This window comes from Lupinus angustifolius, chromosome LG16 (genome assembly GCF_001865875.1).
Source record: "Lupinus angustifolius cultivar Tanjil chromosome LG16, LupAngTanjil_v1.0, whole genome shotgun sequence".
Lineage (NCBI taxonomy): Eukaryota > Viridiplantae > Streptophyta > Magnoliopsida > Fabales > Fabaceae > Lupinus > Lupinus angustifolius.
This window is the reverse complement of record NC_032024.1, coordinates 2200931-2226409: the sequence shown is the minus strand read 5'-3', so window position 1 is coordinate 2226409 and position 25479 is coordinate 2200931. Positions and strand designations below refer to the sequence as shown.

The 25479-nt window shown below is 32.9% G+C and overlaps 2 protein-coding genes across 4 annotated transcripts; both read right to left on the bottom strand.

Moving 5' to 3' along the window:
- On the bottom strand, window positions 312-6816 carry LOC109330181 (homeobox-leucine zipper protein ATHB-14-like). The gene is made up of 18 exons (XM_019564250.1): window positions 6345-6816; window positions 5773-5932; window positions 5495-5613; window positions 5229-5319; window positions 5041-5136; window positions 4832-4945; window positions 4632-4715; window positions 4355-4510; window positions 4176-4250; window positions 3989-4095; window positions 3611-3800; window positions 2271-2459; window positions 2105-2185; window positions 1873-2007; window positions 1417-1733; window positions 1025-1136; window positions 730-879; window positions 312-575 (listed from the first exon to the last, which is right to left on the bottom strand). The coding sequence occupies exons 1-18, from the start codon at window positions 6551-6553 to the stop codon at window positions 429-431; spliced, it is 2532 nt and encodes an 843-aa protein (XP_019419795.1). The 5' UTR covers window positions 6554-6816; the 3' UTR covers window positions 312-428.
- LOC109330165 (translocase of chloroplast 159, chloroplastic-like) lies at window positions 15266-21225 on the bottom strand. 3 transcript variants are annotated; one of them, XM_019564223.1, is made up of 4 exons: window positions 20828-21224; window positions 19570-19809; window positions 18393-18942; window positions 15266-18344 (listed from the first exon to the last, which is right to left on the bottom strand). In XM_019564223.1, the coding sequence occupies exons 1-4, from the start codon at window positions 21108-21110 to the stop codon at window positions 15542-15544; spliced, it is 3876 nt and encodes a 1291-aa protein (XP_019419768.1). In that variant the 5' UTR covers window positions 21111-21224; the 3' UTR covers window positions 15266-15541. The 3 variants fall into 3 exon arrangements, with proteins under 3 accessions (XP_019419768.1, XP_019419767.1, XP_019419770.1); XM_019564222.1 differs by having other exon boundaries at window positions 15266-18942; XM_019564225.1 differs by lacking the exon at window positions 19570-19809 and having other exon boundaries at window positions 15266-18942; window positions 20828-21225.

Sequence of the window (25479 nt, the reverse complement as noted above, 5' to 3'; positions counted from 1 at the left end):
AATAGTTTCAATAGAAATGGTTAAAAAATTCATCATAAAAAATACCATAGGCTTCAAATTTTGAAAACTGAACCAATGCACACTTGCTTTAGAAGCAAGTAAGACATAATAATGACACATTGTGGCCTATGTAGGGAAAAATATATCATCTTAGTATCAAAATCCTTGAAAAGTTAACCAAAAACCAAGAAGAATTTTCTTTAACAAGTTAGTAAAGGATTCAACTTATTGATTAGGATTTTAATATACCAAAAAAGGAACATAGTACTTCAAAAGGGACTAAAGCAAAAACTATAGTGAATGGCATATTAATATTAAATATTAGCTAGCATGAAATCATGTCATTAATACATTGGTCTGTCATAGGATATAACTTAATAATACAATAATAAATATAATAAGTATCTTGATAAAGATGGTTTCTACCATCACACAAAAGACCAGTTCATGAACATAAAAGCTAAGCAGTGATTGGAATCATCATCATTGAGAACTTTCCATGCAATGGCTTGTTCATAAGATACTGGACGATTCATACTGGATACACATATTCCTGATGGCAGATATGCAAATCCCTGAAAATAAGCATAGAAAATAATAGACAATGTTTAATAATATGAACATTGAATCAAATAAAACCAAATATAATTAAGAGAAAAGTTGCACAGTATTCATGAAAAATAAAGATACTAGCTTTAAGCATTTATACAAACATTAATAATCACTCACTTGTTGCATTATGTTGGAGAATTCAGAGCAAAGGACTTTTCTACCAGCTTCATCAAGAACTTTATCAAGCATTATATCTTGAAGGGCAACTAGAGTAGTTTCAAGCATGTCAAGTCCAGCTTGGTTTGCAAAGGTGAACACTGGAGAAGCCTGAAAGAGCAAGTTTTGGTAGTTAGAAGAATACAGAATGGAGATTATAGTGCAAAAGAAAGGCACATTTTGAAGAACATATACTCAAATTCTTCAGATTCAGCTTCTAAAGAGAAGATATTTCAAGGATAAAGGAAGTAATCACATTTGTTTTTACAGAACAGCACATGATTGCATCAGAATGGTGCCAGAGTTGCTTCAAGATTGCATCGCCAGATGTCGACTCAACTCGAAAGAGTTCTGCACCGGTGTGGATCCTGAAAGAAACAATTCACATGGTCATACCACAATAACAACTGACAATTTATTTTTTGTTACATGTCAAATGACCCTGAGAACTTCTTTAATATCAGCTAGTTGTAGATCATGCATCCAACTAATAGCTATTCTACACACAACCACATATTACTAACTAAACGGAAACCATCCATCAAAGACTACTATATCCACCTAGAGAAAGTTAAATTAGCCTCGGGTAAAAATAAATTAGCTTGTACCCAAAAAATGATTCGCAGTTCAAATTAATTGAAGGCTAACCTGTAGCTTCTACAAATCCATCGAGCTAAAGTAAGGGCCTCTGGTGAACCGGGAAGAGACTTTGGCACCAGCTGGGTACTGAGACGAGCGGGAGCAATTGCCATGGCAACCCTTTGAACAGATCCCACAACACTCCGCACATACTGGCGAGCCATAGCAGCCACATTGTCTCGCAGATGGTTCTCAAAGGTGAATTGGAATGCAATCGTAAGGACAGACCTAAGGTTGTAATCAGTTTCACCAGCTGGACGAATACTACCAGATCCTACTTCAAGCGTTGATGCCAAATCCAATGTCCTAGTGTTGGCCGGAGCATCCTGAGATGAATAAAAACAGAAACACGACATCTTGTAAGTCAGGGTGCGACAACATCCAAAACTAAAAATATTAAAGTGGCAAAAGTTCAAAAAAAATCTCCTTTAGAACGATGAAAGTTATTCAAAAAAGTCACTGAACTGTTTTAGGAGCCAGTGGTATGACATGAAAACCAGAAGGCAGTAAAGGAGCATCATCAGCAAATGATTCATCAATAGGAGCAAACACAAGTTGAGCACATGCCCCAATCGAATTTTCATCAATCCCACTGCACAGCTGCAACAGCATATTCATAACTGGTCAGAAGGAATTGCTACAACTTCAAATTATAAAATATACGCGGACAGGTGGCCCCGACATTCACCCAGTATACCTGCAGAAGATACATATCTCGTGCCAATGACACATCATCAGGGGGGAACGCATGACCCTCTATACGAACTACCTCCAAGAACTGCAGCATAAAAAGGGTCATAAATAAGCACAAGTAGAAAGGAAAAAAGAATAAAGGTCAACCCACAAGTCAAGAAGACTAATACCTCCTCGTGTTCAATTGTATGGGCAAGAGGTAAAATGATTTGGCTGGTGGGGAAATCAGCAGGTCTTGCAGAAGGAACTGCATAGGGACTAGCCTTATGACAAGCAGCGGAATATGCATCAACCCCATAATCAGCCCACTCGGATCGATGCTCCCTCAAAAAGCGAACAAGCAAAGGAGGAGGAACATTCTAAACAAGCATTGAAAAAGAGATAAATATAATGAAAACCCAAAATATACTTGGTGAATTTGCACTTCAAAAAAGTTCATGTAACTAAATTAATATTTACAATATGGAATTATTTGCTTCTGAAATACCTGAAGTAGCATTGATGCTTTGGCACACAGGACCCCGCCTCCAAATGATGGAAACATTGATGAATTGTACTGGGACCCGAAAAATTTGTTGGGGGTTGAGTTTACAGCAATAGTCACATCATCGACCCCATCATTACCCAACAGAGACCAACCATCATCAACAAACCCATTCACAGCATCATTAAAACCCCTAAAGAAGTCAAATAATAACAAAAATATTAATCATTAGTGATTAAGAATAGGGTTGAATTTTAGCAAGCATACGAATAATTCTTCAATCAACTTCAATTCAATAGACCAAGTATAGTACACTCGGTCAATAATTCAAATGCCTAGCTAGCCTTAGATTCTGGACAAAAAATTCCGGTAGGACCTTACCTGCAAAGTCTTTGACTCAGTGTCCTTAAAACAGCGGGCTGGCGTCCCCCACCATACTGAATTTCTCCACTTGATTCTTGTGCTATTTGTCTAATGTGTTGCAAGGCCTATATTGTAAAAATCAAATATTAATTAATTTGGACATAGTTAAGGAAGTGAAATATGTATAATTAGAGAGTATACTTACCGCAATAGTCAATTTCTGGGCCAAGATTTTTGAAGACTCATAGAGAGGCCTCAATACTTCGGGGACACTCCAGACCTGAAATAGAGTAACAATGTTAAAGAAACAGAAGCCGTAAAAGTTCAAGGTATGGAAATTCAGAAGAAGAAAAAATAAGATTTTAATTGTGTTATGTTCCTTACGTCTAAATCAATATGATCAAGCAGGTCTTGCAGAAGGAACTGCATAGGGACTAGCCTTATGACAAGCAGCGGAATATGCATCAACCCCATAATCAGCCCACTCGGATCGATGCTCCCTCAAAAAGCGAACAAGCAAAGGAGGAGGAACATTCTAAACAAGCATTGAAAAAGAGATAAATATAATGAAAACCCAAAATATACTTGGTGAATTTGCACTTCAAAAAAGTTCATGTAACTAAATTAATATTTACAATATGGAATTATTTGCTTCTGAAATACCTGAAGTAGCATTGATGCTTTGGCACACAGGACCCCGCCTCCAAATGATGGAAACATTGATGAATTGTACTGGGACCCGAAAAATTTGTTGGGGGTTGAGTTTACAGCAATAGTCACATCATCGACCCCATCATTACCCAACAGAGACCAACCATCATCAACAAACCCATTCACAGCATCATTAAAACCCCTAAAGAAGTCAAATAATAACAAAAATATTAATCATTAGTGATTAAGAATAGGGTTGAATTTTAGCAAGCATACGAATAATTCTTCAATCAACTTCAATTCAATAGACCAAGTATAGTACACTCGGTCAATAATTCAAATGCCTAGCTAGCCTTAGATTCTGGACAAAAAATTCCGGTAGGACCTTACCTGCAAAGTCTTTGACTCAGTGTCCTTAAAACAGCGGGCTGGCGTCCCCCACCATACTGAATTTCTCCACTTGATTCTTGTGCTATTTGTCTAATGTGTTGCAAGGCCTATATTGTAAAAATCAAATATTAATTAATTTGGACATAGTTAAGGAAGTGAAATATGTATAATTAGAGAGTATACTTACCGCAATAGTCAATTTCTGGGCCAAGATTTTTGAAGACTCATAGAGAGGCCTCAATACTTCGGGGACACTCCAGACCTGAAATAGAGTAACAATGTTAAAGAAACAGAAGCCGTAAAAGTTCAAGGTATGGAAATTCAGAAGAAGAAAAAATAAGATTTTAATTGTGTTATGTTCCTTACGTCTAAATCAATATGATCAACAATATGAATAATGGATCCACCACCATCACAGGGTCTGATTAGATAGCCACTAGGAAGCATCTCAGCTCTTACAAAGTTTGAAGATGGGGGCCCTGTAGGGCCTCCGGTTGAAGTAGTCAATGATCTCTCACATATCTGCCGGTATAGAATTGTCGATATGTTAAGTTATCTTGCTATTATAAAAGGAAATAATAAATAATTAAATAATTTGCAGTGTATTGGCATAAAAAACAACTATGTACTCTCTTCTCATTACCACAAGACTTCCATCTTCCAAACTGGTGGTGTATCTTAGTGTCCAGAAGTCACGCGCTGCGGCCAATGTTGTCGGCGCATAAGTCTGATAAGAAAAACAAACAAGTTTTTCCATGTTAACAAAACAACTGAAGCAAATTGAAATTAATAACTACAGTATAGCTTTATAACTTATTTTGTATGTAAAACTAACTACTAGACCTGCATGTACATGAGCTCTATTGTGCCTCCATTTCCTGTGGGGGCTATGCTCAACACATCAAGGCATCGGCAGTCACGATACCATGACAGTCGATCTTTAAGAATCTCGGCAACCTGATATGAATAATAATCCAAATGAAATCATGTAAAAGCATGTTAACATTGTTCACCAAAGAGTGAATAGAAAAAATATGGAAACCACAATATACCTTGGTGGGTTCTAGACTCACAAGGCCACAGGCTCGTGCTGCTACCCCACTACAATTGCGGGAAACAGCAACTATGCCAATAGAATCCGGACCAGGCTACACAATGTACAACATATATAAGGTAACAAACAAAATCAAATCAAGTGAATGAATGCATGCTCATATACAAATTCATGAATTGGTCATACCTTCATCCCAATCATCTGGACCCAGTCGACAGCAGTTCCAGTAGCCTTGGACAGGAACTCTGCCAGGGTCTCCTCCGCAATGGCGAGAAGACTAGCAGAACAAACAAGTCAATAACATGGCAACAATATTACTATTAAATTGAATAACAACAACAACAACAACAACCAAACCTTATCCCACTACGCGGTGTCAGCTATAGGGACCGAACAACACCATAATGCTATATCGTAAATCATGTTCATCGACAAAACATTGAGTTACTTACCCAGCTGGGTTGTTAGCATCCCTTTGAGGATGCTGATGAGGTGTGATATTTTGCTGTTGGTTTTGAGCAGTCATCACCACAGACTCACAGCTATTGTCTGTGGTGGTAGCAGCAGATACCTATTCACAAAATACACGACATGCATAAATACACAAATATATTCACACATACATATAATAAACATAACAAAAATGGTGGCATCTATAATAGTATATACTAAGAAATAAGAAAAAGTAAAGCAAAATCACAACATGAATAGAGAAAAAGATTAGTCTTACAGTGGTTATTTGTTGCTTCATGTAACCATTTTCATAAACCAGATGAGAGACTTGCTTCTGAAGACGATCATTCTCTTCCATCAATAGCTTGTTCATTGCAGATAGCTTTCTATTCACTGTTTGCAACCGAGAAGCTTCTTTCCTTTGTTTCTCACGACATCTTAAGATAAAATCAACAATGCATTGTAAGAAAAAGAAAAAAACAAGGGAAAATCTTTTGGGAAGAACAAAAATGCAATGAATTAATGATGTTTAGTAAAGTAAAAATGATAAACAAACTGTGACCAAACCAAAGATTTGGAATGCAAAAATAAAGCATTGTTCCATAATAAAGTTGTTATATGATCAAAAATGTGTTTTTCTTATGCATGACTTTAATAACATTTGTACACATTACAGAAAAAGTGAGAAGAGGAGAAAAATGATTTGAATAAAAGTTTAAACTTTAGCACCCAAAAAAAAGTTTACACTAAAACAAACATGACTTTGTTTCTTTGTTTCACAGAAAATGGTGGGAGTAACATAAAGACAAAGCTTTATGTAAAAAAAGAGATTTTTATAGTAATGAAAACCTTCTATTCTGAAACCAAACTTTGATCTGTTTTGGTTCAATGTTAGAGAGTATAGGACACTCCCTTATGAGTTGTTGCCTCCTTAAAGAACTTGGCTTAGGACATTCAGCATAGACCCTTTCCAATGCTTCCACTTGTTCTGGTGTATACCTCACATACTTGCTTGAATCCATGATGTTGTTATTGTCTTTGTGCATAGATAGTGCCATAGTGAGAAAGTTGAAGTGAGAGAGTTTGTGAGAAAGAAAAAAAGACACCAACTTTGTTGTTGGGTTAGTGTGTGGCTCTCAAAGAGAGAGAGCCTTCACTCTCTTTCATTAGATAGGTGATGACTGATGAGTTTCCTCAGTATACAACAAATTTGAAAGTGAGAAACAAAGCTTCAAACTTTGATTAATAATGAAGGGTTAATGGGTCTACAATGCTCTTTATCTAACACACATATCTCGAGAATGAGAGAGTATATCACTGTATATGTGTGTTTTTATGTATAGATTATAGTATGTTACATTTTATGTAATGAGTTCCAAAAGGCAAATAAAAAACCAGTAAAAGGGACCTTAGAGTATTTTCTTTTTTTTGGTATGAAAAGTAAACTCTCACCACAAAACATTGGTTTAATAGAATAAGATAATGCTAGATTCTTATGAATGATACTTGTTGAGAATTGACAACCATGAACCTCGAAAGAGATTCGTTCTTTGCTCATAAAAGTGAGGATACTCTTAATAATACAAAAAAAACTAATATCTTTTATAGAAATTTAATTTTTAACATTTTAATGATTATAATAATATGTGGAATTTTATATTATTAGACAAACATATCAGTATAATGATATATATAAGTGTTAATAAAAAATAATGTGCATAAATAAGTTAAAAATTGATATGTTACGCCCTTCTCTGTGTGCAGGAAAAAGATAGAACAGAAACAGTACAAGTGCAGTAGCATGTCTCTCCATGAGATCATGTTTGGATTAAAATGAATATGAATATGCATGATGATGATGATGTATGACTAGCTATGTACATGCATCAGATTTATTTCATGTATACATATCCCGATGTACAATATATGCACATGACACACATATAAATACATGAGACGCTCACTATTCATAAGCCTCACAGAGGACCAAATGATATTACCGGGTGTACATCTGCTATCCTAAAATAATGTATTATTTTATGTGATTGATTCAGAAAATAATTAATTACTAAAACTTTAATTGAAATATATTTTTTCAACTAATCACAAGCACACTTTACAAGACAGCAGATGTTTTCCGGGTATTACTTCGAAGAAAAAGTAAATAAAAAATAAAAGTTACAACTTCCTTATAACAAATTAATTCATTTCATTTTTATTTGTTTTAAATCTTCAGACATATACAAAATTATTCAAAAATCAATTGACAACTAATTTTTTTCCTTCATTGATTGATTATAGAAAATAATTATTGTAAAAGAAAGATACTCATATTATATGTTACCTACACAAACAATAACAACTTTAGGGCCAACTGAATTGATAGAAGTGTGGATCTTAAAAGTTTTAGGATCTAAATAAATAATAAATAATGTAATGTATAAAACTATATATTGTTGGTATATATATTTTTTCTCTATTTTAAAAAGTTTATTTATATAAAAGTTCTAAGGAATAACTTGTTTAAAATGGTTTTGATGAGCTATTCACAATTTTACAAAAATTAAATATTGCTTGATTAGAATTTAGAAAAGTGTGTTAAAAAATGATTGCTTAAGAAAAAGAAGATTTATATCGTATCCAAACTAACAATACTTAACACAAAATCATTGCTTAAGCAAGAGAAAGTATACATCATCAAAAACTAACTACTAGTTGATATTATTTTGTATCTTTTATATATGTCATAATTACTAGTGTTTCATTCATTCAAGTATTATGTCCTTCTAACTTCTCGAGTTCTCCTTAGTTTTATGTCACATGTACAAATATACTTAAAATTTAGAATAAATATATATTAAATAAAAAGTCAGTCATATTTTGGGAAGAAAATTTGAAATTGTGCAGTAGGACCCTTGGACTCAATTAAAAAATATTTTTCCTTTATGAAAAAACATCTTTAACATAAATGAAAATTTAAAACTAATATGTTATCTATTATTTTTTTCTCCAAGTGGTTTACCTTAATTCAAAATTTGGAGCATGATTACCATTTAGGATAATAACAAAACATATTAATGATTTGAGCGAAAAATACATGGTGAAGTCACTTATATATCCATGCTTCATGTTTTCTAGTTGCAAGATAAATATTTATGTAGCATATTTTGATGAGTATAATTAGTGATTAAGAAGAAGTAATTACGATGAAGTGTTGAATAAGTTTAAGGCCTACAAGCAACCTAGCATAGCATAGCATATCGAAACCCTAAAACTCAACCTTGTATTAAGATCCACTAAGCACACCAACTTCTTCCTTTTGATCACAATTGAGAGTGTTTCCCACCTCTTTTCCTTTACTCATAAGGATCAAAAAGAGAGAGAAGAAAGATAAAAATGATAATGCTGCTTATAATCATCTCACAACTTGGTTTTTATCATCTAATTGTATAGAGGAACAAAGATCATATGTCTCGAATGATATCTCAAACCAATCGGAACATCACCTTTTGTTTTTAAATTTTTTTATTCACATGACAATATGTGATTGACCAGAGACAGTCAATGAGACATTGTTAAAGACAAATGATTTCCTTCATTTGCGCTAGACACTTGAAAGTAACATGTCTTTAGCATTTTTCAAAAGATAAAGTATGAGAAAAGCATTTGACTTGTGGATATTTACAAGGTTGACATTTGCATAAGGCTATCATTTTCATGTCTACAAAGCATCCAATGATTCAAATTAAAGTTTGCTAAAAAATCACTCATTTAGCCTTCAATAACCAATAGTGCTACCTGTTTATAGGAATTTTAATGTACAACACTCTTTGTCTTTTTTTGTTATGTAAGTTAACCATTATTTATTACCTAGTATTAAATTTATGGGATTTCACTCATCATTATCTGGTCTATAATATTAAAACTCCCAGCTATTTCCAAGACATTAATATTATGAGGGAAAATGCTAATATCAATGAGAAAAACACTTTAAAATAATCATTTCATGTTAAAAATGATTATTATTTAAAAAAGCTAATGAATTTAGTTTGTTAATATGCACTACTTATCCTTTAAAACGTCTATTTCAATATCAAATTACTTTTTTCTCTTAAACAATATAGAAAAAAATGTATGCATTAACGATGTTAGAGTTTTTATACTGTCACGGTATTATCTATCATTCATTTTCATTAATCATTGACTCTTAAATAAAAGTAATACAAATGAATGTATATGATAGAGAAAAAAATGTATACGCTAAGTGTTTTTTACACAGTCATTGCATCATTCATTATCTATCATCATTAACTCTTCATAAAAAGTAATTAAAATGAAGGGTATTGATGTACTGACTGTATATATATATATTTACACTGTCAGTGTATAAATATTATACTCTATATAATACACTGACTATATATAAATATTTACGGTGTTGATAACTCAAACAATATTATTAAGAGTGAATGAATTAGTCCTTTTTTCTTGAACATAACCCTATAATGAATTAATGGGCATATGATAGGGCTCTTCTAGAGGAGTCAAACACACAAACTCACTTGTGTTCTCTTGTCCCCTTATTGTTATATGTTATGATAGTTAAGTCTCCTTTATCCCTATCACTTTTCTTCATGAAATTAAAGAGTTTTGGACAATGAAACCCCACCAATGGCTCAACTACATTCATCTTTCTTGTCCTTATTACAATGCTTCATTGTGTGTTAATAAAATAAAACATACAAAGGTGGAGGTCCCTTTCAATTCCTTCTAGTCCCATGCGGAGACCCAAAAAGGTTTTTTTTTTAAATCCTCTAGTGGAAGGTTTATGAACCCTTTTCATTACATACCCTAAAAGAGTGTGATAGACTCTCTTACAAGACCCTACCATTAATTAGGACCTTTCTCACTCTACAATTGTGTGCATGCCTTTGCTTCCATTTCACATCTATTTCTCATCCTCTTGTTTTCTTCATGAGGGTCCATGCATGATAAGAGGTGTAAAGGTAGGTAGCCCTACATAGATCAAGAAAATGATGCTCATGTGAGTGAAAATCTCTATGCTCATGTAGCTAATTATGGCAAAATATCATTATATTTACTTAGTAGTAGTGGTATTTAAGTATACACTATCAATTAAGTTGGTAGTTATCCAGCAAGAGTTGAAAATCTATGCACTGATAGTGTAAAGTTTTTTATACTGTCGGCACATTATTTACCATTGATTTATAATAATTTTGTTTGAAAGTCAATATTAGCTAAATATGAATGGTGGAGATTTGCTGACAGTGTAAAAAATACTTACACTGTCAGTGTATACATATTAAATAAGTATAGACATTGAGCTTGGCGTAATAGTAATATTGTTGTTTAATGATTGGTTCAAATTTTGGAAACAAACTCTCTATTTGTATAATAAAATTGCTTACATCTACATCTCCAAACTCCATTAAATATAGTCTCGTGTATTGGATTACTCTTTTAATTATAGTTGAAAGAGAGGAAAAGTTGGTAATAAGAATCAAATGGATGCATTTATGTGATCATCTATTTATATATTTATTTTGTATTGGTAGAATTGATCCTGATGTTTTTTTGTTATTATCAAGGTATTTCTTTACTTTATAAGTACGAAACTAATTATTTTTAGGGTTTGTGACTATCCTTTCCAATAAGTGTCCTTCCAAAAAAATCAAATCATTTACTTTTTAGTCATCCTGAAAATCTAATGAAACCTTACATTAGTAGACTCTCATTTATTTCATGCTGAAGTTAGTAGCATTGATATATGCAATAAACACGTATTAATTTTAAAATGTACATGTCTAACATTACTACTTGAGCTTAGTTTAGTTAATATAAGAAAAATGTATCATATACAAAAAAATAGTGTAAATGATTATTCCATAGAAGAAATACAATTTAGGAGATTAGATGGTACCAATTTGGAAATTACAAAACTTGTATCCATTCATAAATTAAAGTAAAACATAACCATATTAATATAGTACCCATCTTTTAGTCTCAATCAAATAAATTATTGATGATTAGGGTTCAAATAAAATCCTATAATTGTTTCAAAGATTGCTATCATTATTTACATGTCAAATGTAGTGTCTAGACAAGAACCTATAATTTTCTGGATCATAATCTTCAGGAATTGGAAGTTTGGAACTAAAAATCAGTGACAAATTATGGTATTTGTTCATTATAGTGAACCGTTAGAAACTCTTGCAACTTAAAAGAACTGAAACTTAATCTAGAGATATAAAAATAATGGGTAAGGAAATGATTAATAAGTTGTTGGGGTCAAAAGCATTATATCACATTTTTGAATAAGATTCCCAAACATGTTTTTTTTATGTTACTCACTTTTGGCATTATATCAATTTTTTGTTGGTCACTTCATTAATAATAATAATAAGAATGACATTTAAATGATTTAACAATAATCATATAAAATAAAGAAAGCGGTGAAAGTGATTAAGATTTTATTTGCAATTGTATCTGTTTATTATGTGAAGCACTTTGAATTAATTGATTCCTGTTTAAGTGGTTACTTGAGCTTAGACCAAGTACTAGTAATTGGGAATGAAGTAAAAAAATTTAGGATAAAAGATGAAATGTTAGATTCTTGATAACTTCACTTATTGGAAGAGATAAATACATATTTTAAAATAGATTAATTTCTTTACATGTAAAAGGTGAGAGAATATACTGTATTATACCAAAATATTACAAATAGACTAAGAATCCAAAATTATGTGAACAATTAATCAATGATAAAAAAAAGTATTAAAATCATGAGAAGTATTTATATCTGTTTCAAGAAAACATATATTCCCATGTATGGACCTACATGACATTTTGACCAAGTCTTGTGGCTCATTTGTCTCTTTGCTGCATACCCCCGAAAATAAAATGATATATCTTCCGACAAATCCTTCTATAACATAAGAAAAGTACTATGTATCATAAAGTAGTACTTACTTTATTTATAAACGATTAATTTATGTATGACATATGTCACTTTTTTATAGTGTATGAAGATTTATAAGAGAATATATCATTACTTTGTAATATGTAATGGTACTACAATTGCAATGGCAGAGATTGGTGTGATTGCAGTAAGAAAAAAATGACAGAAAAATTGAAAGACCAGCAATTATTGTGTACAGAGGACACAGTACTGTTTAATTGCAATTTGACACACATGACTAACCTTATATGGTTATTGTACCTTGTACTATCTTGGAAAGTGAAAGTAGTTTAAAACTTTGGTTAATATTACTTTATTACCTAAACATTATTCAATATTTTAGGATTAACCATAAAGGGGTTGTTGTTGTTGAGAAAATTTCACTAATATAAGATCACAAAGGTCCCAATCCTCTACTTATGAAGAGGGTATAACTATATTGTTATACGTGAAGTGTGTGTCGGGTATTCCAAGTATGAAGAAGACATCTCATATACAAAAGTTGACGAGTTAAATAACATATAAGTAAATAGACGCAAAGTAAATTTTCGTGTGTTATTGTGACAGTTAATCAAAGGACTAGTGCACCATGGTCATAAACTCAAAGTCACAGCCTATGTTATTCCACCATCCAAAAAACTGTTTTACATCAATACATTTATTTTACTTTATGTAGTACCATTGTGAATACAGAGCAGAACATAATGTACCTTCTGAATTCTAATAACTGGTCTACTAATTCATTTTCAGCAGGGTTCAGCTTTGAATAACACCAGAAGGTGTTGTTCTTCTATGGATGCTTGTGGAGTTGTTCTTCAATAGGAATAAGACATGTGATAGTTGCTACATATCTAATATTTCATTGATAAGTTAACTTATCATAAATATGCAACAAAGTTTTATATTGGTTATCGACTGTCTAACACAACCTTCACATTTTTTTCGGACTTAGGATCGATTATGTATAGCATCAGACACAAATAGACAGGTTTTTATTATTGTTGTTGTAAGTTAAGTTATGACCCATGTTTTATTCTCATTGAAGAACTACTTCACAACCAACTATTAAACTCCATCTTAAGTTTTGTCCATATTATCATCTCATCAAAGAATAGTTAGATAAAATGATTACAGTACAATTATGTGTTCACCATGGGGTCTTTGTGGGCCATTTTAGGAAGCAAGCATGCTATTATAGTAAAGATTTGGACACATGATAGATTGCTAGGGCCTTCAATCAGATAAGAGAACAGCAAAAAGTGCATAAAAAATAAATTCTAAAATTTGAATGGGCAGAGAAACTGATTCTGAAGTATAAGGTCAAAATGTTCAGAAGGGAAGCTAAAATGAATCATTACTACCAATGCAAATTGGCACTTTTATATCAGATTAATATAGCAAAGTCTGAGAAGTACTTCTGTAATCATTCATTTCATTTTGATTGGCAAATAGTAAAAAAGACTCAACCTTTATGTTTAAGTGTTTAACTTTGCTTCATCTTTGCAGGTCTTTGATAAAATACCAATAGACAAACATGTTCATTATCATTCATTAAGAGGATTGTAACATAAAGAGAGTGATCTTGATGCAACAATAAAGTTACTGCTACTCAGTGGCTATAAGGTTACGAGTTCAAATCCTGGAAACAGTTTCTCCGCTTGCAGAGGTAAGGGTGTGTATATCTAACCTCCTTAACCCCACTAAGTGGGAAACTCGTGCACCAGGCCACCCCTTTTAAGAGAATTGTAGCATAAATTATTTTATATAATAAATCCTTTCAAGTTTAGTTACTTAAAGGTCATGGGATCACAGCATCACACCAGAGACTAGGATACTGATATCTCCAAAAGTTTGATTTAATTTGAACAGAAGCATCATATAGCAATAAATTTTATAAAGGATTTTGCTCATAAAAAAGAAACACCAATTATGTGAGGTATGAGCAGAAGTCACGATTGCCTACTTCATCATGCAACCTGTGCCATCAATTGAATGCAAAGTGCATTGCAGAAACATGGTAGACTTAAAAATCAGATAGGAATGGAAAGTCAAAGAAAACAGACAAAAGATCCTACTCTATATCAGCAGATCAATAGAACCAAAAAACCATCTCATAGCAGAGTTGGGGAAGGGGCAAAGGCAGACCAAAACTTCTCAATACAAGACAATATCATCATTGGTCGTGTATGTTGTCAATTTAACTTTGTGCTAGTTGTTCATTGGCAAAACAGAGGGAAAAAATCAATTAGTATAAGTAGAAGAAACAAAAGTAAATCACCTCTATCTACAAAAAGAAGACATCTTAAGTACAGAACAATCGTAACTTCTTCCACGACGATGGGAAGAAGCCACTGCAAATACGGGCATGACGAAAAGTAGCCACTGGAAATACGGGCAAGATGAAAACATTTAGTTGGCATCACAGAATTCAACTGGTGTCTATAGTTGATTTTGCAGATCAAACTGAAAGTAAAGAATGCACCTGTCACTTGTGCTTGTCACTCAATTCCGCACCTGTCACTTGTGCTTGTCACTCAATTCCACACCTGCTACCGAGCAACAGCAGCTAATATACATTAGGCAAAGCCATGTTGCATCACTATGCCATAGACCTTATCTACTGGCATTAAGCCTGTAACTAACACAATTACCGAAAGGAAGAAAAACCATAATAATTGGTGATAGAGTACATCTCAGAATGAAATAGGTTGCTATCCTGCAATAAATCGCTTTGAGGATTTGCATCCTTGATTATAGCAAATACTAAATACCAAGTTCCAACAGCAAAGCAGGAGGAATAAACACTATAACAGCATAACATCGGTGTTTAACATCATTTAATTAATTGAAGCTAATCCGCAACTTTGTGAATAAACTTCCAGTTGGTTCCATCTCAATTTCAGTACAATGTTTCGGCACAAAAGGTGCACCCTAATATAGCAGGAGATCTAATAGTCTAGATGGTATAAATAGCTTATTATTGAAGAAAATATCAAAAATAAACAACTAGATATGTTTAACTAATGATCTATCTCCTGAACTAATAACCCAAGCACAAGACCTAAATTTAATAGATAGAATGATTTTCAGCAGCCTTAGGCCAGAAGTTTTTGTAGATAGCCCTGGCAATTGGAAGAATAGCAAGAAGCGCAATCTGAAGTTGGTCTGAGCTACTTGTTCTCACAGAGATCTGTCCACTCTGCTTGTTGTTCATTGTAGCCTGAATGGCCATTTTATAATTTCGCCCAACAGAAAATTGAGACTGAAAATTGGCCCCTAAAGCCAAGTCACCTCTCCACTTAACCAGACTAAGACTCAAAGAAGACTGGTCCTGACCAATTGGAAAATCTGCCTCTCTGAGCCGCACTTCTACATTGGTGCCGTAAACAGAATCACCTTTAGACCGCATAATCCCGGTACTGCCAACTAACGCCAAGCGTTTCCCCAGAACTATCTGATCCTCAACTTTCAGCCCAGTGGATATAGTTTCACCCAAAAATGACACAGACAAACCAGCAGCAGTTTTATTCCTTTTGAAATTTTTGAATTCTGTCTCTCCTCCCAGAATGTATGCTATCTGCTTTCCGATGTTCTGTACGTTTAAGCTTGCCATGCTTGATCCATTCTCTCCATGCTTTGTAGCAGCTGAGTAATCCAAGTGGATACTGAAGTCCTTTTTATCCTTTGTCATCTGAACAGTAACAGCGACTGGGAATTTATCGACAACGGCCAGAGAGTGTTCAAGGTTTACACCATCATAGCCACAATCATGGTCCCAACTCTGGGTGACTAACACTGGCCTTGTCAGTAACTGGGAAGTTGGCTCTATGAAACGGTATCTATACGCTGGAATATCATTGTCAAAGGTTGGTGGCAGGGTCATGTCAGGCAATGGAACTGCCACAGCTGCTGGACTTCCATTTTCTTGATCATCTTCCATGTCACCATAATCATTTACACCAGTTTTCCCTTTTTGCTTCATCTCTCTAATCTCTTTCATCCTTCTCAGCTCCTCTTTCCACTGCTTCTTCTGTTGAAGTTTGATTCGATACTCATATTCTTCAAAGTATGCATTTCGCTGTTCTCTAGTAAGCTTAGCAACCTGAGCTTTCTTAAGAGGCCTAAAAGGCAGAAGCTGGTCATATTCTTCTTCATCTGAATCAGAATCAGACAAGTCAGCCAAATCAATAGCAAACTCGCTATCGTCAATGCCACCTTGTTCACTGGGCAGTTTTGGATGGGCACGATGCTGCAGCAACAAAGATAACAAGTATGGAAGTGGCGGGGCGCGCACACGGAAACCAAATAGCCTGTTGGTGTCATACGATTCTTGAGTTTTTGAAACGTTACTAGCTTCGGAAAGAATCTTTATTGCATAGCACAAGAGCAGTAACAGAGGTCTCCAGCTTTGACCATTAGGGAGCACTTTGTGGCCATGTCTGTTTTTCCGACAGGAAGGATGGTTTTCAACAAGTGCGACTGGATTCATTAAACCTGGATTCATAATACGAAATTCGCCAGCAGCTTGTCCAATGCTTTGTTGAACTGAAGTTGATCTTTGAGCAAGAAACACATCATAACTCAATGGGGAACCTGATGATCCATCTGGAGGGGCAGAGGCAGCATGGGTCAGTGCAATTACAACATTTCGCCAGATTGAAGAACCCAAGGCACTAGAGATTAATTTTAACATGGGTACATCGTTGAGATCCCTAGTTTGCATGTCCAGACGATCCACATAGAGAACAATATCAGGAGGAGATTTTTTGATGACCTTCTTAACCACGGACAAGACTTTCCTATTAAAACCATGTTCCAGTGCTGAAGACTTCAGACCCGGAGTGTCAAAAATTCTTAACTTAACTCCATCGACCACCCCAACAATTTCTGTCACAGCAGCTGTGGAAGGACCATACGCACTAATACTTGTCTTCATTTCACCAAAAATTGAATTTATCGTAGCACTTTTGCCCACACCTGTTTTCCCGAGAACCAATATATTTAAAGAAAAATTCAAATCATCTCTTCTCTCTGCTTCAAGCTGGTAAGCACTCTCCATTGCAGCTTCTGAGCTAAATAACTGACCAGTGTGCCTCCCAGCAAGAGTTGTCAACCTGAAAAGTACCTGCGCTGCAATTGATTCTTCTGGAGTAAAACCCAGCCTCTGAACCAGTCTTAAGAATTTTATCCTGATTTGCTGCAATTTCTCTAATTTCTTTTTGTCTTCTTCGCTCAAGTTGATAGCATAATTGGTAACAGGTCTACTAATGGAAGAAGTGAAAGAACTAGCACGATTTAATCCTGAAGCAGGTTTACTAGACTGGAGTGATGTTCCCAGACCAGCTGGACTCTCAACGGAGAAAAGCCTTGATCCATCTCTAGAGCTTATTGTGATACCACCGCCATCTTGTCCAGCACCTGCTTTCAAAAGAGCGGCCAAAACATCAGAATCAAACAACTGATTGTGTCCTTCATCATCTGTGTTCCCTTCTTCCTCCGAATCAGTCACAATCTGACCATCAATTCTGCGAGACAGACCCTGTGAAGTGTCAGCACCAGAGTTAGAGCCAACAGCTGATTGCTGTTCCAGATGCTCCGAGAACTGCTTGGCAGATTCAGAGCTTTCAACGATCTTTTCTTCACCCTCTGCGACTGAAACAGAAACATCAATCTCTCTGACACCGGGATGATGTTCTCCCTCTTCATCCTCTATTGGGCTCATAGCTCGGATCCAGGAAGAACCAGGATTCACATGTTCAGATGTAAGGGAGTCACCAGAGGCCTTAACATGGCTCTCAGTTTCCCCCTCACCAGCATGAGCCTCTACGTTTGTGTCATCTTGCACAGACTTCTCAGTGTCACTTGCAAATTCTGACTTTTCAGCCTTCTGGATAACAGCAATGTCAGTTCCCGATAATAGAGGCTCATCAGCATTAACCTCGATGTTTATGTCATCTTGCACAGCTTTCACTTTGTCACTTACAAGTTCTGAATCTTCATCCTTCTGGACAATAGCAATATCACTCTCCTGTCCCTTCTCTGCATGTCCAGAATCATCACCATCAGCACCAATGTCAACATTTTGATCAGCCTCAGCATCATCATGAGCCTCAATGTTTGTGTCATCTTGCACAGACTTCACGGAATCACTTGCAAATGCTGAATTTTCATCCTTCTGGATAATAGCAATATCACTCTCTTTTCTCATCTCTGCATGTCCAGAATCATTGTCATCAGCACCAGTGTCAACACTTTGATCACCCCCAGTATCTCCGTTCGCAAGCTTATCAGATGCTTCTTCAGCATTCTGCTCAAGTGAGTCAAACTCATTATCCAAACTCAAACCACAAGCTTTACCCTCCAACCCTTTAATTTCAGATCCCTCAACTTCCACCTTCTCACCAGCAACAGCCACTCCAGGAGCCAACAAATCAACATGTAGAGTCTCAATAACGGAGTCTCCAGCACCTGTAAATTAGACATCAACATGTTCAATAAACATACCATAAACTGATTCCATAATCAAAACGCTTAGTTCCACCATGGGGATACAGATACAGAGGTACAGATATGGCACATCACAGATAATATAGGGACATAGATATGGAAATTCTTAGAAGAACACGACATGGCTAAGATAAAACATATAAACTAATATAATATTAACGAAAAACGGACATTTTGAAGACTAATTAGTAAATATGTAAATGTTTAATAAGTTAGCTTTAGTCATTGTATACACAAATAAAATACTATCATTTATATAATTATTGAGATACCTCACTTGTGTTAGTATGAACGTTCAAAACGTATTTAATATATGCCAAGCATTTGATACTATATATATCGAGAATAGTAACCATCATTTTGATTGGCTATGCTTTGAAGGTGAGAGTAAAATAAAGTAGGCATAAAATAACCTCCAACATTATCTCGGTATTTGCTGCTATTTTTTATTTCATAACATTTTGGATTATATTAATTTCATACAACAATTGTCCACTTCATTATACTATACATATTTTTGCTGCTTTGTCAAAAAAATTATCATGAAACAAAAATATATATGCAGTGCATGGTGCTTCAGGGTGCTACCTCTTGTGTCAACTTCATCACTGCTATTGCTCTCCTCTGTAGCAACTTCCTTCTTGACATCCACCGAGTCATGCACCTTCACCTCATTCTCCTCAACAAAAATAATTCCATCAAATTTTCCACTCTCAAGTCCTTTATCATCATCACCATCGCTAGAAGCCTCCACAAAATCACCATTGCCATCACCTAGCGCTGGTTTCGTATACCGAAAGGTGTCATCACTGTTTGAGGTTCCATATACTGAATCCACAATAGAAGAATCAAAATGATTAGTTTCAACCAGTGGAATAGAGATACACAAATAACATGAAACATATAACATAGCTACATAGATATGGAAAATTCTTAAGAAGGATGTGACATGGCTAAGATAAAACGTATAAAATTAATATAATGCTAACGAAAAACCAATATTTTAAAGACTAAATACATGAATGATTAATAAATCAGCTTTAGTCATTGTACACAATAACAACCAAGCTTTAATCCCACTAGGTGGGGTCGGATAGCTTTAGTCATTGTATACACAAATAAAATACTATTATTTAGATAATCGTTGTGATATGTACTTCTATTAGTATAAACATTCAAAAGCAATTTAGATACGAAAATCATCTGATGCTATACATATCGCATAACAATGATGAGCATTATTTAGATTGCCTAGGCTTTGAAGTTGAAAATAAAATAAAACATTCACCACATGACCATAGTATTTACTGCTACTTTTTTTATAACAATTTGGATTATATTGCATTGATACAACTATTATTCCTTTCATTATATTTTGCTTTGACAGTTATAATTTTGGCATGCTAATTGGATTTTCCATTGCAAAGTTCCTATGTTTTTTCCTTACTCATATTTAAATACAATGACAAAGAGGGTGAACCTAGGAACAACGGTGAAGTTGCTCCTATCAGTGCCCAGGAGGGTACGAGTTCAAATCCTAAACCAAAGTGGAGGTAAAACTACATACATCTATCCTCATCGGGCCCACTACATAGGAGTTTCGTGCACTGGGACTTTATGACGAGTTAACTTTATTTGTCTCAACCTGAGGGTTAGTCACATAACTATGTTCCTACAATAACACTCAAACCAAAAAGCATATTGATATTGACTCTACAATACATGAAATGTGAATATTTTGAAAATGATCAAAACCAATTAACAGTTTTATTTACAAAACAATGCACAATTTATTCAAAAAAAATCATAAAACTTATACATAATGCATTGTGCTTCAGGGTGTTACCTCTTGTGTGAACTTCATCACTACCATTGTTAACCTCATTCTCCTCACCACCAACAATTCCATCAAAATCTGATTCTCCATCATCAAATGTTGTGAAAAAATCAAGAGAATTAACAAAAGGGGTGTCCCCAAATGCAAATTTATCATCTGGGTATGCCATTGGAGTCTCGAATTCCTCTTCACCACTCACAAAACCGTCACTTTCAGACCCATTATCAACCACCATTGAATTACGAGTTTGAAAATGTGATTGGATTGAAGGAGAAGAAGGGTTATTCTCCATGGAATGATTAAAGATAATAACGAAATAGAAAGATTAGATTTTTAGAGAAAATGGGTCTTTCTATGTATCAGTGTGTTTATGGCGCAGTGAATTGAAGAGGCTCAAGCCACTACTACTACTGAGTTTTTTTCTTCAACTCAATAAGAACATATAAAAAATATTTGTTTTACTTTTTATATTTTTTTTAATTCATTGGTGAAGCTTCTAGAATTTTAAATCATAATGGGAAGTGGTGTTTTACTTATTTATTTTTCCTAGTGAGATTATTAAGAGTAATCACAACAAAAGCTTTAGTAAAATTGATTTTTTTAAATATGTTATTAGTGGGGTTTGATTTTGTCATGAAAATGTTTTTTTTAGTAATACAAGACAAAAATAAATTAATGTCTAATTATTGAGAAATTGTAGTTTTCACTAGAAGATATTAGTTAAAACACTTTGATATTCTATTCAAATTTCAAAGTTAGACAAGGGTTTTTTTTGTTTCTCACGTATATTATCGCACTGAAAACAATCCTATCCGAACTCGATACCTTACTTAAAGGGAATCAAACATGTATCACTTGAATTGGTAGTTAGACTTTGTAAAATAATATGATTTTTAACAAATATATATCACGTGGGATCTATTCAGTTGTAAAAATGAATACGAAATTTGATCGTACCAAAAAGATTTTACAAAAATATATGATTTTTTATTGGATTGCAATTTTATTTTCAACCTGTTGTAATGTAAACACGTAATATAACGATGAACGACGATAACAAATATGTTCCTTCTTTTTACATGTGGTGTCTCTTCATGTGTATCAAAGAATCATATAATTATTAAATTACAATATTTAGTGCGTAAACTAAGAACTGAAAGTGATTTTAGTTAGTTGTTATGTTATAATAAAATTCCAAATTCGGCCAATTATAATTTTAATGGATTTCTAGTAATGACAATCAAACTCCAAAGCCGCCAACATTATTAATATCGGTAGTCAAATCAGTTAGGGTATTTATATAATAATAAAGCACATATTGGTGAAGTTACATGTACATATATAATATATTAACATTTATGTTGAAAATCAATAACTTTTTATTTTCATTAAAAATTAATTTTAAATTAAAACTCGTAGGTATGACTGGTACGACTCAATTAAAAAGTGATTGGTATAACCAATTTTGACCGATATAATTGCATAACCGAAATAAATAATGTATTATATTGGTATTAAGATCAGTTCACCAATTGAACCGACCGGTATGAACTAATTTTTAGGATGCTGATTGAAGAACTATAACTCGATGCCCAAATTTTGTGTGTCAAGAAGACACTTATATAATGTTATAATAAGATTAAAATAAAAATGTCCTTAAGTAAAATTGAATATTTTTAATATCAAAATAGAATCAATATTAAAAAATTATATATCTAATATTAAAATCATATAATATATATAATATAAAAATATATTAATACTTTACAACCATTGGAAATTCTATCAATATGATCATTGGAATAATAATATTTATAGAATGTTATATTTAGAAAATAGAAAAATAAACAAGTTATAATATCATATCTTTTCACAAAATTAGTATTTGATTAAAAATGCATATAATGTGAATTATATTTATAAATTATACTAGGACACGAGTTAAGTGATAAAAATCAAATCAACCAATTAGAAGCATTCATCCGTATTACACAAATTTTCATCATATCAACCAAATCCAACAATGTATATTTTTATTATAAAATAAACAAATATTAATTAAACATTAAATGCATTATTATTTTTATATAATAATAATTAAAACTTTTTTATATCTTCAAACAATATTGATAAATGCATAAGAAAATTTAGTATTTTTTCCTACTAGTATAAAATTTCACTATATCATATATCATTTCATCAATGTATGTTATTTTTATTAAAGAATTGATGATTTTTAATACATTAAAGATACATAATTTAGTAATAGTGTAATTTTTGTACCTTACCATTGCATATCATATATAAATATACGCCTGATCTTGTGCATGTACTTGAAGATAATACATATGCATGAATTTATATATAAATACTTAGATACGATTATATATTAATAATTACTTATATAAGATCATATATAAATTCAACAAATTCATGTACATGGTGTGCCTTGATTGAAAAATTACAGTCTTGGAGAACCTTTTGAAACATTTACTAAAATGGTGCATTTTTTACAAATTCAGCAATGCCACAGCCGAGTTTTTTTTCCTCATCCCATAAAACTCGGCAATGAGATGGAAGTTTCTATTTTTATACATATTTTACCCAAATTTGGCACCCACAATGAAGTATCTACTTTTTTATTATTCTCACTCTAAAATTAGCACTCAGATCAGAGTTTCTCACTTTTTTTCACTCTCTCCAAACTCGGCAACATGAATAGATATATTTTTTTTTCCTATCCTCTCTCCTATCTCGGCAACCTGGTTGCCGAGTGTCCATGAGTGCTAAAGTTGGTGGAGCAAAATCATATATGATTTTTGCTTCTCTATTTCACATGAAGAGGAGTACCACCATTCTCTATTTCACATGTCCCATAGTTTTTTTGAGGTATATACATATGCAAGCTTTTTAGTAACCCAAAACAAATATTTAGTTTGATTTCTTTACAATTTTTATTTGGAGTACTCAATAGTGTATTCAAAAGGTGCACCAAAACTATAATTTTTTAGTCAAGGTGTACCATGTACGTGAATTTGCCTATAAATTCATATGCATGCCGTGTAAGAAAATTAGAAAATGATTGAGAATATTGTAGTTATCAAAACTAGGGTGTCGACTGACACTTCGTGTTTGTCGACTAGCCTTTTTATTTTATGATATTAAGTATTAAATTTGTATTTTTTTTATTTTAGATAATTATAATATTTTTATTGGATGTACTTCAAGTTATAATTTTTGTATTTATTATAATATCCAACTTAAAGTGAGATGTATTAATTATAGTTATCTACAATTATATGGTCTTACTTTATAAATAAAAAAATATTAAAATTTAAAGATATCAAAAAATCATTATGAACAAGTTAAAGTACGAAACATTACTGAAAGATAATTTTGGCGAACATTTACGTGATTACTTTTATTTTTATTCAAAGTGATTTTTTTTACAATAATCAAAATATTTTCATTTTATTTAATACTTATTTACATATCGTATCGTTCAAAGATGATAGTTAGCGATGATGAGAATAAAATTAATTACTTGAAACATTAATTATTAAATGGTATAAATCAAACTAATTATTGTCTTAAGAACTTTAAAATCATTATTCTAAATCTATAAATAAATCATTCAATTAAATATCTTCTTCTATATGTAATTGCATTTAATTTGTAGGTGATGATGGTAGAGTTAGAAAGGAACTATTGATTTGAAACGTTGGTGTTAAATTATTTAAATTGTATATTCAATTAAAGACATTGTAATAAAAAACATTTATTGACTTGCATACTCAATAGGAAAATTATTGAGGGGATGTAAATGAGTTATGATATAATCCCCTCTTAATCAATTGGATGTTGGTATATTGTAAGGTTCTGCTCGATCTTAAAAAGATCAAAATATCAAATATTCAATTCTTAAAGTGATACTTGTTTGGAAAGACAATTACGCATCTAAAAAAGAATTAGTCTTTTACCCATAAAGTGAGGAATACTTTTTGTAGTACAAAAAAATTATTTTCCTCTTAGGAAAATATGTTTTGTATATGATGTAGTTATGTGTTGGTATGATAATATTTTAATGCCATTATATTCCTCTCTATAATTGTTATAATGATATGAATTTGAGATAATTATTTTAGGAATGACAATGAAAATCGAATTTATTAATACTTGTTTGGATCTAAAATGAATTTAACATGGAATCCACTACATCTAAGTTTGAGTGTTGCTCGAGTTCAACTTTTAGGTTTGTGTTTTATTTCAGCCTTTAGTTATCTGTGCATACTTATTACCTACTATATACAATATGATAATCAATGATTTTAGTGATTTACAAGAATAAAAATTTAACAAAACAAGTTGTTATTTTTTAAGTTATTTAATGATAATGTCAACTTTTAGGATTGCATGAACTTCGAAAGCCACCAATGTAAAGATTAATTCTCCGATTCAAAATATAGGTTTTGGACAGGTTCTAGTCCAATTTGGGGAATTATAATATTATTTTCAACTATATTGAATTTAAGCCTAGATAAGTACAAACTCAACCCTGTTATTCTTAAACTATGTTTATATCCACATTGTTATGATTAATGGATAATAGTGAGTGACAATGAACAATGGACGTGAAGGTAAAAATATTGTATACCCAATAG